Source organism: Falco rusticolus, chromosome 6 (genome assembly GCF_015220075.1).
Source record: "Falco rusticolus isolate bFalRus1 chromosome 6, bFalRus1.pri, whole genome shotgun sequence".
Taxonomy (NCBI): domain Eukaryota; kingdom Metazoa; phylum Chordata; class Aves; order Falconiformes; family Falconidae; genus Falco; species Falco rusticolus.
The window spans coordinates 12,335,175-12,348,972 of NC_051192.1; the positions used below are offsets into that span (position 1 = coordinate 12,335,175).

The 13,798-nt window shown below is 36.6% G+C and overlaps 1 protein-coding gene across 4 annotated transcripts in view; it reads right to left on the reverse strand.

Annotated features, from left to right (window-relative positions):
• The window catches only part of ITSN2 (intersectin 2), an 88,227-nt gene that overhangs the window by 30,447 nt on the left and 43,982 nt on the right, over positions 1 to 13,798 (reverse strand). For 3 of the 4 annotated variants that reach the window (XM_037391476.1, XM_037391477.1, XM_037391478.1), the window contains exons 12-22: positions 12,999 to 13,261; positions 12,154 to 12,303; positions 11,785 to 11,925; positions 10,905 to 10,992; positions 10,165 to 10,304; positions 7,308 to 7,444; positions 4,883 to 5,328; positions 3,627 to 3,748; positions 1,766 to 1,941; positions 1,334 to 1,478; positions 655 to 860 (exon numbers count right to left, since the gene is read on the reverse strand). In XM_037391476.1, the coding sequence (XP_037247373.1) occupies positions 655 to 860; positions 1,334 to 1,478; positions 1,766 to 1,941; positions 3,627 to 3,748; positions 4,883 to 5,328; positions 7,308 to 7,444; positions 10,165 to 10,304; positions 10,905 to 10,992; positions 11,785 to 11,925; positions 12,154 to 12,303; positions 12,999 to 13,261 (2,014 nt within the window). Of the gene's footprint in view, positions 1 to 654; positions 861 to 1,333; positions 1,479 to 1,765; positions 1,942 to 3,626; positions 3,749 to 4,882; positions 5,329 to 7,307; positions 7,445 to 9,196; positions 9,278 to 10,164; positions 10,305 to 10,904; positions 10,993 to 11,784; positions 11,926 to 12,153; positions 12,304 to 12,998; positions 13,262 to 13,798 lie in introns of all 4 variants that reach the window. The other variant, XM_037391479.1, reaches the window with a different exon arrangement.

The window sequence follows — 13,798 nt, forward strand, 5'->3', positions numbered from 1 at the left end:
ATTACTGATATTTAAGATATGAATGCATCCAAGAGCACACCACTTCAAAAAAGAAACGTGATGAAAGATGAGAGGATATATTTGCAAATTATGCTATCCAAAAGAAATACAAATTAAAGATTGTCTAAATTCTGTCATTCTAGAGAATTTCTAAGAATTTTTATCATAACCAGTGAAAAGAACAATTCACATACAATGGTACAGTCATCCCAGCAGTAAGGAACAGTTACCTTGCAGCATTAGAATAATGATTTTTTCAAGCACAGAAAAATACACTACTTCTGCAAGATGCAAGTTAAGAGATTACAAATATTTGTAGGTCATTTCGAAATTGGCACCTTCAGAGGCAGAACACAAGTACACTGCAAGAGAGCTGACTCAGTAATGAACTAAAACAGAGTCTGGCACTTGATGAATAATCAAACACCACGGATTTTTCACAGCACTCAGCCTTGAAAGACCGTCTGTTTACACAGTAGTGAGACCAACATTACTTGGCTTGCCAGAATGAAATAATAGAAGCTTAAAATGGCATGGTGTAAATTGTAAATGGTATTTATGTTCTGCACTTTAAAGCACTGCAAGAATTGTGTTACTCTAAACCACCTTTTTTTGTAAGCTGTTGAATAAACCAAAACCAGAAGTCACACTTACTCCTCTTTCTTGATTTCACTCCCAGGTAAGAGCTTGACATACGATTTTGGAAACCAACCCCTTCCTCCATGTACCTCCCCAAACCACCAGTTTTCCTGTTGCTCCAGGACAGTAATAATATCATTTTTTGAAAAATTCAAGTGGTTTTCTTTTTTTGCAGTCCAAGAGCAAAGTGCTTGTGCTTTTAAGTTCTCGACAGGCTGCCCCTGTTAAGACAGAAGCGGAGATGTTGATTGGCCACACTACCCCAAACTGGTGCATGTGTTAAAAACAAACGAACAAACATTGATGTATCCTTTATTGAAATTTAAACAACTTCATTCCTAACTGACGGCTGAATAATTTATATTTTTTTACACAGATGTATATAAACCATTGATTGAAGAACAATCTCTCAACTCTGTTTCTTATTTGTTACAAACATCTGGTGTGTCTAGTTATAGGTGAAAGTCATTTTAGAATTATGAAACATATTGCATGAGTCTTCTTGCTCAGTGGTTCCTGGAAAGATACGGAATTATGTCAGTGCACACTAGTGGAGCATTCAGACTCGCTTCTTTATCCTCTAGCCTGTTCAGTGCACCCAGTATTAGAAAAGTTGTGTTTTGTCTTTTCTTTAAATCTGTTTCATTAACATGAATCTAAAATACAGCAAGTTCTCCACTCTCACACAATATACCTGTCCATGAATGGGTGAAACAGATCCAGGGGATACAGTGCGAGTAAAAGCTGATTTCTGTTGCCATGCTGTATTAACATTCAGGCTAGAAAAAGGTATATTTTGGTAGTCAGATTCTTCTGCAGATTTACTTGATGAAAGTGGTCTGCAAATTGAATACAGGCATATTTCAAATAAAAATTGTAATGTGTTAAAAGTACCTCAAATAGAATAACCTTTTTTATTTTAACATACAGAAAACAGATATTCTATACAATGCAAAGCAGAGTTGTCAAATACCTAAATTTCCAAGGTAAGACTTTCAGGTAGGTTCTTCAGTAAGTTTTTTGCATTTGTATTTTAAAAACAAACACCAAATTAAGCTATACAGCATATTATGTGTTAGCTAAATTTAGGAAAAGCAGTTTTAACAGAAACACAACAAAAACTCACTCTGAAGCAGTTGAGGTAGTAGATAATGATACTGTAGGAGGAAGTAAGGCCTTCTTAGGAGATAAAGATTTTTCTCCTTCTGGTATTTTTTCTACATAATTGCATGGAAACCAACCAAAATGTCCTTGAAAACTCCCATAAAGCCAACCAGGCTCTCCCACAGTTTTTTCATCAACCTATGGACAGGAGGATAAACACAAAGAAAATGCAATTAGCAGCATAAAACAAACAGGGTATCCAGCATGTCAGCACCTGCTGGCACTCTGAATTGAGCAGTGCAAGCAGCACACATACAAGAAGCAGCATTTTCATTCTCTTCCCTTTCAGAATGGACCTGGTTTTGCACTGTTCAACAAACAGGGCGATGATGCAACTGCACAGCTTTTAGACACAGGTAGAGACAGGCCTCAAACACAACATATTCCTTCAAACAGGCTCCAAATAGGCACACCGGGGATCAGGTACTATACCTGGAGCTGTTCTGGCTTGCCAAAAATTACAGTGCATTGTGTTGTATTGTGCCAAATGTGCAGCCAAGAGGCAGCGGCTGGCAAACTTATCAGCTCACGGAAACAACTGCTGTAGTTTTGCTTACAGATATAATTAACAGTGTCATTTGCATCCAAAACACGTCCAAAAATTCTGATATTTATTATACAATTAAGTATAGAGCATCCTTAAATGTTCATAGCAATACTGAAGCCTCCATTATGCTGCAAATTAGTCAAAATTAGCTAAAAATTTGCAGCTCATAAAATACTATCACCTAGTTAGCTTAGTTGAGGTTTAGGGTTTAAGAGGAGGCAGTGGCAGCTGTTAGTCTATTTCTAAAATGAGTTATCAGTAGTTATGACAGTTAATTATATCTGAGAAGGAAGCCAAAGCAAAACCTGCTTCTCTTGTTCCCTCTTCAATGCTTCATTGGTAGGAAAATATAAATAAATGATTTAACACTGCCAAACTGAAGGCTAATACTTACGTGTTTTAATACTTTGTACCACATTGCTTTGTAAATTCTCCCTTTTCAACTACCTATATTCTTTACAGTCTAAATGAGGAGAAACTATACATATATTAGATACATAAATAATTGTACTGCCACGGCTGTAAATCAGTTTTCACAAGTCCACCTGAAGGCACATGCTTTCAAACACTTGTATGCTGTCAAGGGACGTAATCACATGAAGGGACACAGATTTCAACTGAGACGCCAAAAAACATTTCCCATCTTATGGTCCTGCTGTAATATTATAGATAGCATATTCAGCTGAATCCAGAAAAGTGCTACAAAGAACGGACACAGAATAAACTACTACAGATATCTGCCTGAGGGAGCATTCATAAAGGACCAGCTAATAATATTATGGTGAGGTTAACCAGCCTATGTCAACAAGACATTAGAAAATTATATTAAGATTCTGAAGAACCATTCACATCTACTTGTTAAATAAGTTGTTTTATTTTCATTTAATTGCTATTAATTAATAATTCATGCCTCTATTTACTATGCTTATATTTCAAGCAGGCACTTAGAGGCCAACCTGTACACGTACAACGCACTGCAACCACCGTATCATTCCTGACCTACTAACTTTAGAAGTCTGTTTAGCATTCACTATGTTATTTTAAACAGATTCTCAACACCTATAGGATGTGTAAGATCCAAACAAAGATTTTGGCTGAACTAATTCTAATTTCAGCTGTTTTTAAAAAGCAATCCAATTTAAATTCTGAGTAAGCCTTAGCCTCAAAATCTATTAATGTAATGCTTTTGACACTTAAGACCTCGTGTATGTCAAGGCTGGGGAAGAGGGTGCGTGTGTGTGATTTCTGCAAGTCAAACACGAATGGCAAATCTTACCTGAATTATATCGCCAGTATTAAAGCTCATTTCATCATGATTCCTTGCTTCAAATGGATATAAAGCTCTGTAATTTACCAAGGCAACTGGATTCCTAGACTCTGAGACACTAACAGCATTGCCTGAAAGGGTAAGAAAACTAGTTACCATTTTGATACAGCTGAAAGACATGCACTTTGTTGGAGCCCAATCATTCTAAGCAACAGGTATGAATACAAGAGAACAGTTCTTGCCCCAGGCACTATGCAAATACTCAGAGATCACCAGCTACAGCAGGACGATGGGATGCATACAAGAGTTTAACATGCTAATCATAGTAAATATGACATAGGCAATAAAACGCATTGATTTCTGAAGTGAAAAAAATTACACCTTTACTTTCTCATCTTTCCTTGTCAAACTGCCTGGCTAAACCTGACTAAACTTAATATAGTCTTAAGGCAATTATAATTTTCCAAGTTGAAAAGATACCACAGTTGCAACAATAAGTATTCAACAGCATGTGTGAAGATTTTTCTTAGAAACCTAGAATAGCAAAATATCATTTCCATTTCCTTTGTATCTCTGTTCTCCAAGTCTGTGACTGATGTTGCTAACAGTGAATGTTTTACAAGGTATAGCTGAAGTGTGCAAATATCTTTCAGCACTGTTCTAAATTGGTTCTTAGTGAACTCTGTGATAAAAGTGGCTAATAAAACTGAAAAGAACTAACGAAGGATGGAACTAATCAAAAGCGCCTTTAGCAAAAATACTGTTAAACCAGTATTTTTTTTAAGTCACGCAACTACAGTTAGGTCTAGTCATTCAGTTTTTTGTTATTTAATAAGATGATTCAATATAGTGCAGAAATAAACTAGATTTCAATGTTAATAAAATGCTTCACTGAATGTTACCTACCCATCCACTCATTACTGAACAAAACTCCTCCATATTAGCATTCTGCTTTAATGACAGCAAGTGCAGGCCTTAGGAAAAAGCTAAAATATTACTGTTTCCAGAATCTGGGATGTGTTGACCATGATCACTGGAATATTGGTCATCAGAGTTACAGGTGCTGAAAACTGACAGAAGTAACCCAACTTAACAGGATTATTAAAAACTAAAGACATGAAACATTGCTAGTTTGATTTTTTTAAGTAGTATTCTAGACAATAAGCCTGCCATAGTGTCACATTAACAGTAATGCATTTAAAGAAAGAAATAACTCTCAGGAAAATAAGAACCATTAAAGCAAAAATCTAACAGACTAAGATTACCTTCATTTTTCCAGGGTGGTTTAAGATTTTTACCCTCTGTTGGTTTCAACAGATCTGCAAATTTCTCATTTACGCTTAATTTAGAAGTACGTTTCTCCACCTCTTGAGAGCTGGTCACTTCTTTTGTCTTCTTTATTTCTTCGTTCTGCTTACGCCTCTCCTCAGCTTCTTTTGCTATTTGTTCTTGCTTTCTTTTATCTTCTTCCAGTTGCCTCTGCCTTTGTTGTTCTGTCTCCCTAAAGATCGTGGCTTGCCTGCTTTTTTCCTCATCTGCATGAAGCTGTTGTTTATTTTCCCTTTCTCTCATCAGAGCAATGGCTTCTTCAGCTTTCAGCTTTTCTTGAACTTTTTCCTGCATGCGCTCTTCCTCCAATCGCTTCTTTTTCTCTTCCTCTTCCCTTCGGATGTTTTCCTGCCATCTGTTCTCCTTCTCCCGTTTTGCTTTCCTGAAAGAAAAGAGTAAAAGAGAAGTAGGAGAACATTCATACAAAAATGAATGAGATTATGATCATAGAGTAATTGACTGCACTTGTCAGTAAAACTCAGTCCATGATATTGATCACTCTCCTCTCCCGGTGTAAGCTCTTCGATGGGAGGCCATGCTTTGACTAAACATGACTGCCAGTATATTTCACATACAAATAACAAATGGATTTACATTCTTGGTACAGAAACACTGCCACAGGGTTACTTGCGCAGTGCTTCCATGGGCACTTCTTGCTCATCAGGATAGGTAAGCAGAAGTGTACCGTTAATTGAAGAAACGTGTTTTTTATGCTGTCCACCAAAGTAGTAGCCAAGATTGGAAACTAAGATTTCCAAACAGATTAATAACAAAATTTCACTCTGGTACATACATATAAATACCCTTTGCATACTGATTTTTGCTGCTTGAACTTTTTGCCTTCAGCAGTTGTAATCTATTCAATACGCTTATCCCCACCATGGCCACACTCTTCAGCAGACAGAAACCAGACGTCTGACTGTATTCTCTGCCCTGATTCTAGCCTGTGCATCTCTCCAAAAAAGTTATTATCCAATTCAACACATTTAAAAATCATTTATTTTTAGCTGTCCAAGATCTTCCTTCTGAAAAGAGCGGGACCTAACCCTTTGGGCCACCTTCTGAAGAGATTGTTCAGGTCCACGCCTAGAGAAGACTGCTTCATCAAGTAACTGGGGGCGTCCACTCATTTGATGGCCATTTTATTGTGTTTTCAAGAGCATGACAGGATCTAGTAGGAGCTGTGCAATAATGCTGTTAATCTAACATACAGATTCAACAGAAAAATTAACAGGATATCACTGTACGCACAGCATACAGTTTTCTTAAAGGGACCGTTACAAATGTTACGAAACACCATCAACGCTATTGTAGAAATACGCTGTCATGAGTTAAGACCTTGAATCACACGCACTACGAGGTCACTAGCTCTGCTTCACTTACAAGCAGTCAAAGAAAATATGAATCACTGAAAATCTCTCTCAAATTAAAAAGACAAAACACGGCAATCCTCTGAATGAGGAGAGCAGTCAAAACCAGCACACCAAAGCAATTCCACAGCTGAGGACTGGCCACTGAGAGCACCCACCCGCCCTCTCCCTGGCACTGTTTCACTACAGGGCTGCTAAGGGTAAACTAGGTAGCTGATAGCAGAAGGTTGGAAGAGAGGAAAAGCAGAGTGGCATCTTAAGACAGCCAGAATCAGACCCTAGAAACCATGTTTTCCTAATCAGTGAAACAAAAGAAAACAAAACTAGCTGGGAACAAGATCACAAAAAACCAAGAGCTGAGGACAGCAAAAGTTTGAGTGCTTCATACAAGGCTGGACTGAGCAAAAACAAGACCATATACATGAAGGGATGATCCTCTCAAAGACTTATTTGAATTTTCTCATTGTCCTCCTAAAAAAGGAACCAAATCTAAACCTCAGAAATTACTCACTCATCCAGCTTTCAAGAATAATACAGGAATTAAATAGTCAATGCCCTTCCTATTATCTTAAGTATCAATCTGTCTGGATATACATGACAAAAAACTAGTTAACTGCTCAGTCAGAAGTGCTTTTAAGGAAATAGGTCAGATGTTTTGAGGCCAGCAAAACAAGGCAGAATATATGAGGAATTTTAGATTGTGTGAGGATTATCTATTGAAGGAGCTAAAAATCTTAATAGCAAAAGTGCCTACTTGGTTTATTTATCCATGGCATCTGACCTTTTTTAAAACAAAAGACAAAAACAGATCAGAAAGAGAAAATTCAAATCATCTTGTATCAGTGGTACTCCATATGCTTCCTCTAAGGCAACTCAATAGGATGGATTTTTACTTATTAGACCTCTCGTTTAATACAATCAGCATCTTAAAAGTCACCTCAGCATTATTTTGCTTTAAGAACTGCAACATTGATACATTCAGACATGGTACCTTGCAGCCTCATCTTCCAGTCGCTTTTTCTGTGCAAGTTCAGCTCTTTTTTTTTCTACTTCTTTTATTTTGTCCTGCTTGATCCTGTGGAGCTGCTCCAAGGCTAACTGCTGTGTGCTGTAACTTTCTCTCAGGTCCTAAGGAGGAAACACAATGAAGTACATCAAAGCCAGTCTTTCGAGAAAAGCATCCAGGCATTTTAATGCTTTGTGAACCAAGTTTTAATACAAATGGACAAAGTAATATTAAGTTATTAATAGTCCTTGAAGGTCACTGCAAAGAAAGTAAAATAAACACAAATATAAAAGGATGGCAGATTTGCAAAGCCTTTGATGTAACTTAGACTTTCAAAGAGCCCTTCCAGCCATACACCTGCTGGAAATGGCTATTACGACAGAGGAAAAGGAAAGATATAAAACTGAGTGTTCAAACACAACATTATCTAAGGGCACAGAAGGCAAGGTAGTATATTTTGAATAACTACAAGGAAGGAGACTTCAAGTGAAAGTCAACACAATACCATAAACCTGAGAACGCACCCCTTCAGTAGGGTGCTTGCCTTTGCAATGCTTTCCGAATGATCAGTCTCATATTTAAATAAAAAAAAAAACTTATAAAAATATCCAGCAGGTTTATCACTGTGGGAGGCCACAGCCTAAAGACACTAAATCAGACTGGAGTTTTCCTGTATTTGTAAATATCACAATTTTACTCTTTTTCTTTTGAGCACATCCTTTAATTCCTATTGCATCTCCCTCTGATAACAACTTTTTCACAGCAGAAAAATCTGCATGAATCTTTGGGATAATTATGTGTACAGAATTAAAAAACCAACAGTAATAGAATTACTTTAGATTGTACTTCACCAAGTCACAAAACACCTGTAAGACATTACATTATTTTTTCCTTAGGATTCTCATTGAGACACACTAAGCAATGCAACAGGTATACTCTGACTTTTCATATCTGATCTCATAAATGCAAATAAAGCAATTAAGAATGACCCATTCCTGCTACAATATGCACCTCTGCCAATAATCACGTTGCATAAGAGCTATTGTACAATTTATATGAAAAGGGCAAGATAACAAGGTTTCTGTGTCAGCGAAAGTCTCTGTAGCAATAAACTAAATCAAGCAATTGACTACAATTTTTCTGCAAACATATTCAGCTGAGAATTCTCATTTTGCATAGATATTGAGGAACACTGTGGAAACAACCTGCATCAAAAAAAAATTGCACCTTTGATTTAAGGACAGAAGAACCTTTATGCAAAATGGAAAGGTCAGTAAGTAACTCTGGTCTGCGCGCCCCTCTCAATTATTCTTGAAGTCAGATTTCGGACCCCAACAGACAAAAGCAGTGTTGAGGAAAAACAGCAAGTAGGTTTTAGTACTGGGTTAATCTGGAGGTTTAATAGCGTTACGTTTGCCATATCATATACCATATTCTGTATAATGATGTTATGTCTAGACTTTTAAAACTTAGATGAGAATTTGTATATCTGAGTCACAGCTTAAGATGTATGGACACAGGTAGAGAACAACAGATGGAAAAGTGGGAGAAGACACTATTTCCATCTAAGACAGTGTTTTTTTGGTTGATGTTACCTTAACTAAAAAGAAAAAAATAACTGAATAAACCAAATTGATGAACATAGTCTATTAAGAAATAAAATGGCTATCAGTATTTTGCAGTTTAGATTTCTAAGCAGGTAAGAAAATTTTAAGTCTTTAGAAGGATGTAAAAGCTAGCAGAAAGAGAAAGAGCCTATTGATTTTCTTTTAGGAAAAATTATTTAATAGAAGTTGTACAACCAAACAGAAAGGGTAAGCAGAGAAAATTGCGAAATAATTAAAAACCAAAAGAGCCAAAGATTAGAAAATAACCTTAAGTAAGAGGAAGAGGTTGTTGAGACAGCTTAGCAGAGACAAAAGGCACTGAAGAACAGAATCATCCATATTCTCACACTGTAAGATAAGGTAGATAAAAAGCCAATTAATCTCTGTACTGTATTTTGAAAAACATATTTTAGGGAAGACTGAACTGTGGATGCAGCCACTGAACATAGCAAGCCATGCAATAAACAAGTAACTAAAAATACATGCTATACGTAGCCATTTTTTTAAAATAAAAGAAACTCCTTAAACACCTACAAATTTTACTTTGTGCTCTTTTTATTGGAGAGTGCAGAGCCCTCACACTGGCCCAGCATAAATCCATTACTTAAGAATAAAGTTCACATCAGTGCCACTAAGAGTAAGCTAGTAAATAAAGTTAAGTGGATGCACGCTACCCTGCCTGAGAGTTGCATGCATTTTTAGGCAAGTCAAGAGCTGCCTCTGAAACAAAAACACCTTCAGGGCCAGTGGTCGTTATGTCTTAACTTCTACACAGATAAGTGGTCTGTGCTTACTTTTAGGACAATACTTAAGCCTGCTACCAGATCTTGTACAATGTACTAGGAAACCATGTACTTCTTTCAATAAAAGTGAAATGTTCCATCCACAATTCAAAAATAGTAGCCAATATAACCTCAGCACTGTAAGAACAGAATTTGCAAGAGCCTGAAAAACTTCAATGCGAAATCAAAATGAGTTCTAGAAGGTCAAAGTTGAGAGTGAGCAAGTTGATTCATGCAAAGCAACGATTAGCAAGAGATTCACATTTTAGTATATTAGCAACAGTTTTAAGTGCATGTTTATTGCATTATTTACTCCAAGACCTTATTTGACATTGGAAGTTGGGGAAAGCTTTTTGGAGGCCTGGTAGAAGTGCCACCAATCCTTATGACTGGACAGAGACATAAAGATACTGCTTACTGGTCTAAGACTAAGAATTTAGATAATGCAGGTACCTTAAGCTGGCTGTTAAATGCATCCATCTCAGCAAGTTTAGAAGCAGTTTCTTTCTCAAGGGCATCCAGTTGATCCTTAAGTCTTTGGCATAATTCTTCCTTTTCTAGGGACTTCTTGTGCACTGAACTGATTCCTGTACCTGCACAAGGAAAAACAAACCATTTTACAAGGATTTCTGTTTTCACAAATTATTATTTTCCTAATATACACGCATTCCCAAACTCTTCCCTCAAAACTCCTTGATTTACCTTCCTACGCACATACAGCACAAAGAAGAAATGGCTCCAACCCCCAACTGAGACACACATGCACTACATGTAATACGTACAGAATAAATTACAAGTTGTATTTTGTAGTATCAGACTAATCCATAGCAAACTTCTAGATAGGGACTTCTAGTGTGATTTGATGTGAAGACCAGTGTAGATTTTACATAAATGAACTCTCTTGAGCTTACACTACCAAAAAAGACAAGGTGTAATAATATCTGTGGGCTGTATAGTCTGTATAAATCAATAGTTTCAAGCAAAATCTGTGCTTTCTCACAAAAGTGTCTGTTTGCCCCTTGTTTAGAGCAGGAAGGAAATAATGGAATGCAGACGAAACAATGCTAACATGGCACTAACTGAAAAGATATAAAAGTGAAAGTGCGATTAACACTTCTGTATCCTTCAATTTTTTAATAAATGATGAAAAGCCAGCAGTGCAAACAGAAGAGAATTCATGTGCAGGCACTTACTCTGAGTGTTTTCAAGTTGAGCACTTTTAATTCTTTCACTTAACAACTGCTTTTCAGGAACTAAATAGATTAGTTTACTCTGATATTCCTGTAGATATTGAAGAGAACATAACAAATTTTTATTACTTTTTATAAATCAGTAAGTAAAAACGGATGAATTTTCAAACATAACTTCAATTCACATTAATGAAACATGGATACAAGTCATCATTATGGGATAGAGGAAAAAAATTACTTCTATACCCTCAATATAAATACTATTAAAGCTGAATGCTTTTTCACCCAAAAACATTAACACAGTTGGACAAAAAATTAACAGGCATGTTAAAAGTGTAAATATAATCATGAGAACATGTAAGTTGATGGCCCCAAGCCTAACAAAAACCAGTAACTTTCTGTGACACACAGGAACATGAAAAGAAGTTTCCTGACATGCACGAGCATTACATAAAAATACAGCAGAGGATGATTTATGGTAGTCAACTAATTTGAAGTAATTCATGTCTTGCTATTCAAAGAGATTAAAAAAAGAGCAACAAGATAATTCAACCCAAAGACATCTTGCTCTACATTCAGGAAAACATTCCTCCAAAATTTGAGTCTGGAGCCATAAAAGAATTCATAATTAAAGAGAAGTCACTATTATTGGTTCACAAAAGAACAGCTAAGGTTTTAACTACTGACCTCATTCAACTATCAGCTTGTTGCAGCACATACAACAAAAAAAAAAGTAAAACACTGCAATGTTGATAGCCTTGCTGATTTCCTCTCTTCACTATAATCAAACTGATTCACTATTCCTCCCTACGGGAATGTATTATCAACAGCATTATGGAAACACAGAATAGGAAGTAAAGGAAAACTACAGAAAGTTATATACCTGAAGCTGCTGTTGTAGTTGCTTGACTTCCATGATTCCTTGGTCATATTTCTTATCTAAAGCCTCCAGTTCAGTTTTTCGAATTTGCTTTTTGCTTCGAATATCCTCCAATCTGCCTGAGATTTGCTGATGTTTGTCCGTCTAGAAAGAAATCAAAGGCAAATTATACCACATACGGCAAAAATTTCCTCTCCACTAAATCTGTGGGCAAGTATTTTATGATCAATTCTGTAAAACAACCCAAAATATCTGCTTTAGATTCCTCATTCAAAATGGAATGAAACTCCTAACAGACCATTAACATAGACTCTCAGATTTGCCTACTTTAAAATACTGTATTTCAAGATTGTAGTGAAATTTCCGTCTTACCAGGGCTTCTAATTCAAGATTAAGGCTCTTCTTTTTAGAGGTCAACTTGACAATTTCTTCTTGTTCCCTGTTACGTTGATTAAGAAGTTCGTGGCGACGAATTCTCTCCCATTCCAATCGTCGCTGGCGCTCAAGTTCTTGCTTTGCTGCCTGCAGAAAAGTTCCATTACCTTAAATTCCAGTGGAGACACAGAACTTGGAGACTATGATTTAATATAACATGCTCTATTTCTAAATAGCATAACAGCAACCAACGTATTTCTTTTTTAAAGTGCTTTTATATAGAGCATCAAAGAATGGAGGAAGTGATCCTGTAAGATTCTTCATGCCATACTCTGAACTCTGGATGAAGAAAAGCTACGTAATTCAAAGACAAAGTCTAATTAGCTTGAAATACTGCCCACAAATGAGCACATGGGCAAATATTGCTCATAACCTCCCTTGAGTATTTCACAAAACTACATAAAATATCTTATGCGTGCGCTGCAACACCAAGTAGATGCAAATTTGTCTCAAGTTCAACTGTCAAAATATTATCCATTACGAATTCTGTACAATCTTGTTTGGTACGGACTTTTGCACAAACCCAAGAAATCTGTCCAAGAAAACCTCATCTGGCCTATGAAGTATCTGAAAAATCTTCAGCCTATACCAACACTTGATTAATTTATAAGACGCAATGTTTCCAAACAGAAACTGTGTTCTCTTTCCAAGACAACCTGCCAAAGGCCATGCGAGGAGACAGGACTAAAGCCAGCATTCAAATCCTGAATGCACTGTTAAGTAGATACTGTATGCATGTACATATTCCTTCAAGCATTAAAAAATAATTTCAAGAAAACAACCTCCCGCCTTTCTATTTCTTTCCTCCTTTCTTCTTCCCTTTGTCTTTCCAACTCTCGTTGTCTCTCCAGTTGCCTTTCCATTTCGAGTTGTTTTTTCCGTTCCTGTTCCTGACGTTCCCTCTCTCTTCGCTCTTGTTCTTCTCTTTCTTTCTGAGCCTTACGTTCAGCCTCTCTCTGCTGCTGCTCCAAAAGGACCTGACGGCGTTTTTCCAGCTCCATGTTTCCTCTCTCGTAGTTGGCTTTCCTTTTGTCCTCAAATGTCACTAAAATAAGGAAAGGTGGTTATTTCTGTCCTGTGCAAAACACTGCTCTCAAAGTACTACCTCAGTCATGCCACTAAAGATACTTTCTTTTTGGCAAGCTCAGGTTGTTGGGTCATGGATGATAGAAGCATTTTATATTTGTTAAAGTATTATTTTTCTTTTCAAAAATAACTTTAAGTTTTCCTAAGTTTTTTTTTTGGTTTTTTTTTTTTGTTGTTTTTTTGCAATTGGAATAAAGTGTTGTAGTTTAAAACAGACCATGAAAATTACTTGTTTCCTCCAAAATTCAAAAGACCTCCTTTTATAATCTAGGAGAAGACTATCTTCTGTTAAAAAGGTTTTACTGTGCAAGAAACATTAACACACAGAGAAAGATCTTGGTTTTTAAGGGTGTTCCCAGTAAGAGCTCCTGGAGTTAAAAACAGCAGAAAACAAGACAGGATCAAGCTCAATTCCTGCACTATATGATCAAAAGAGATACAAAGGAATGGTTTAGGCTCCCAGCAACCACCCTTCCAAAAAGACAGGCAAGTCATG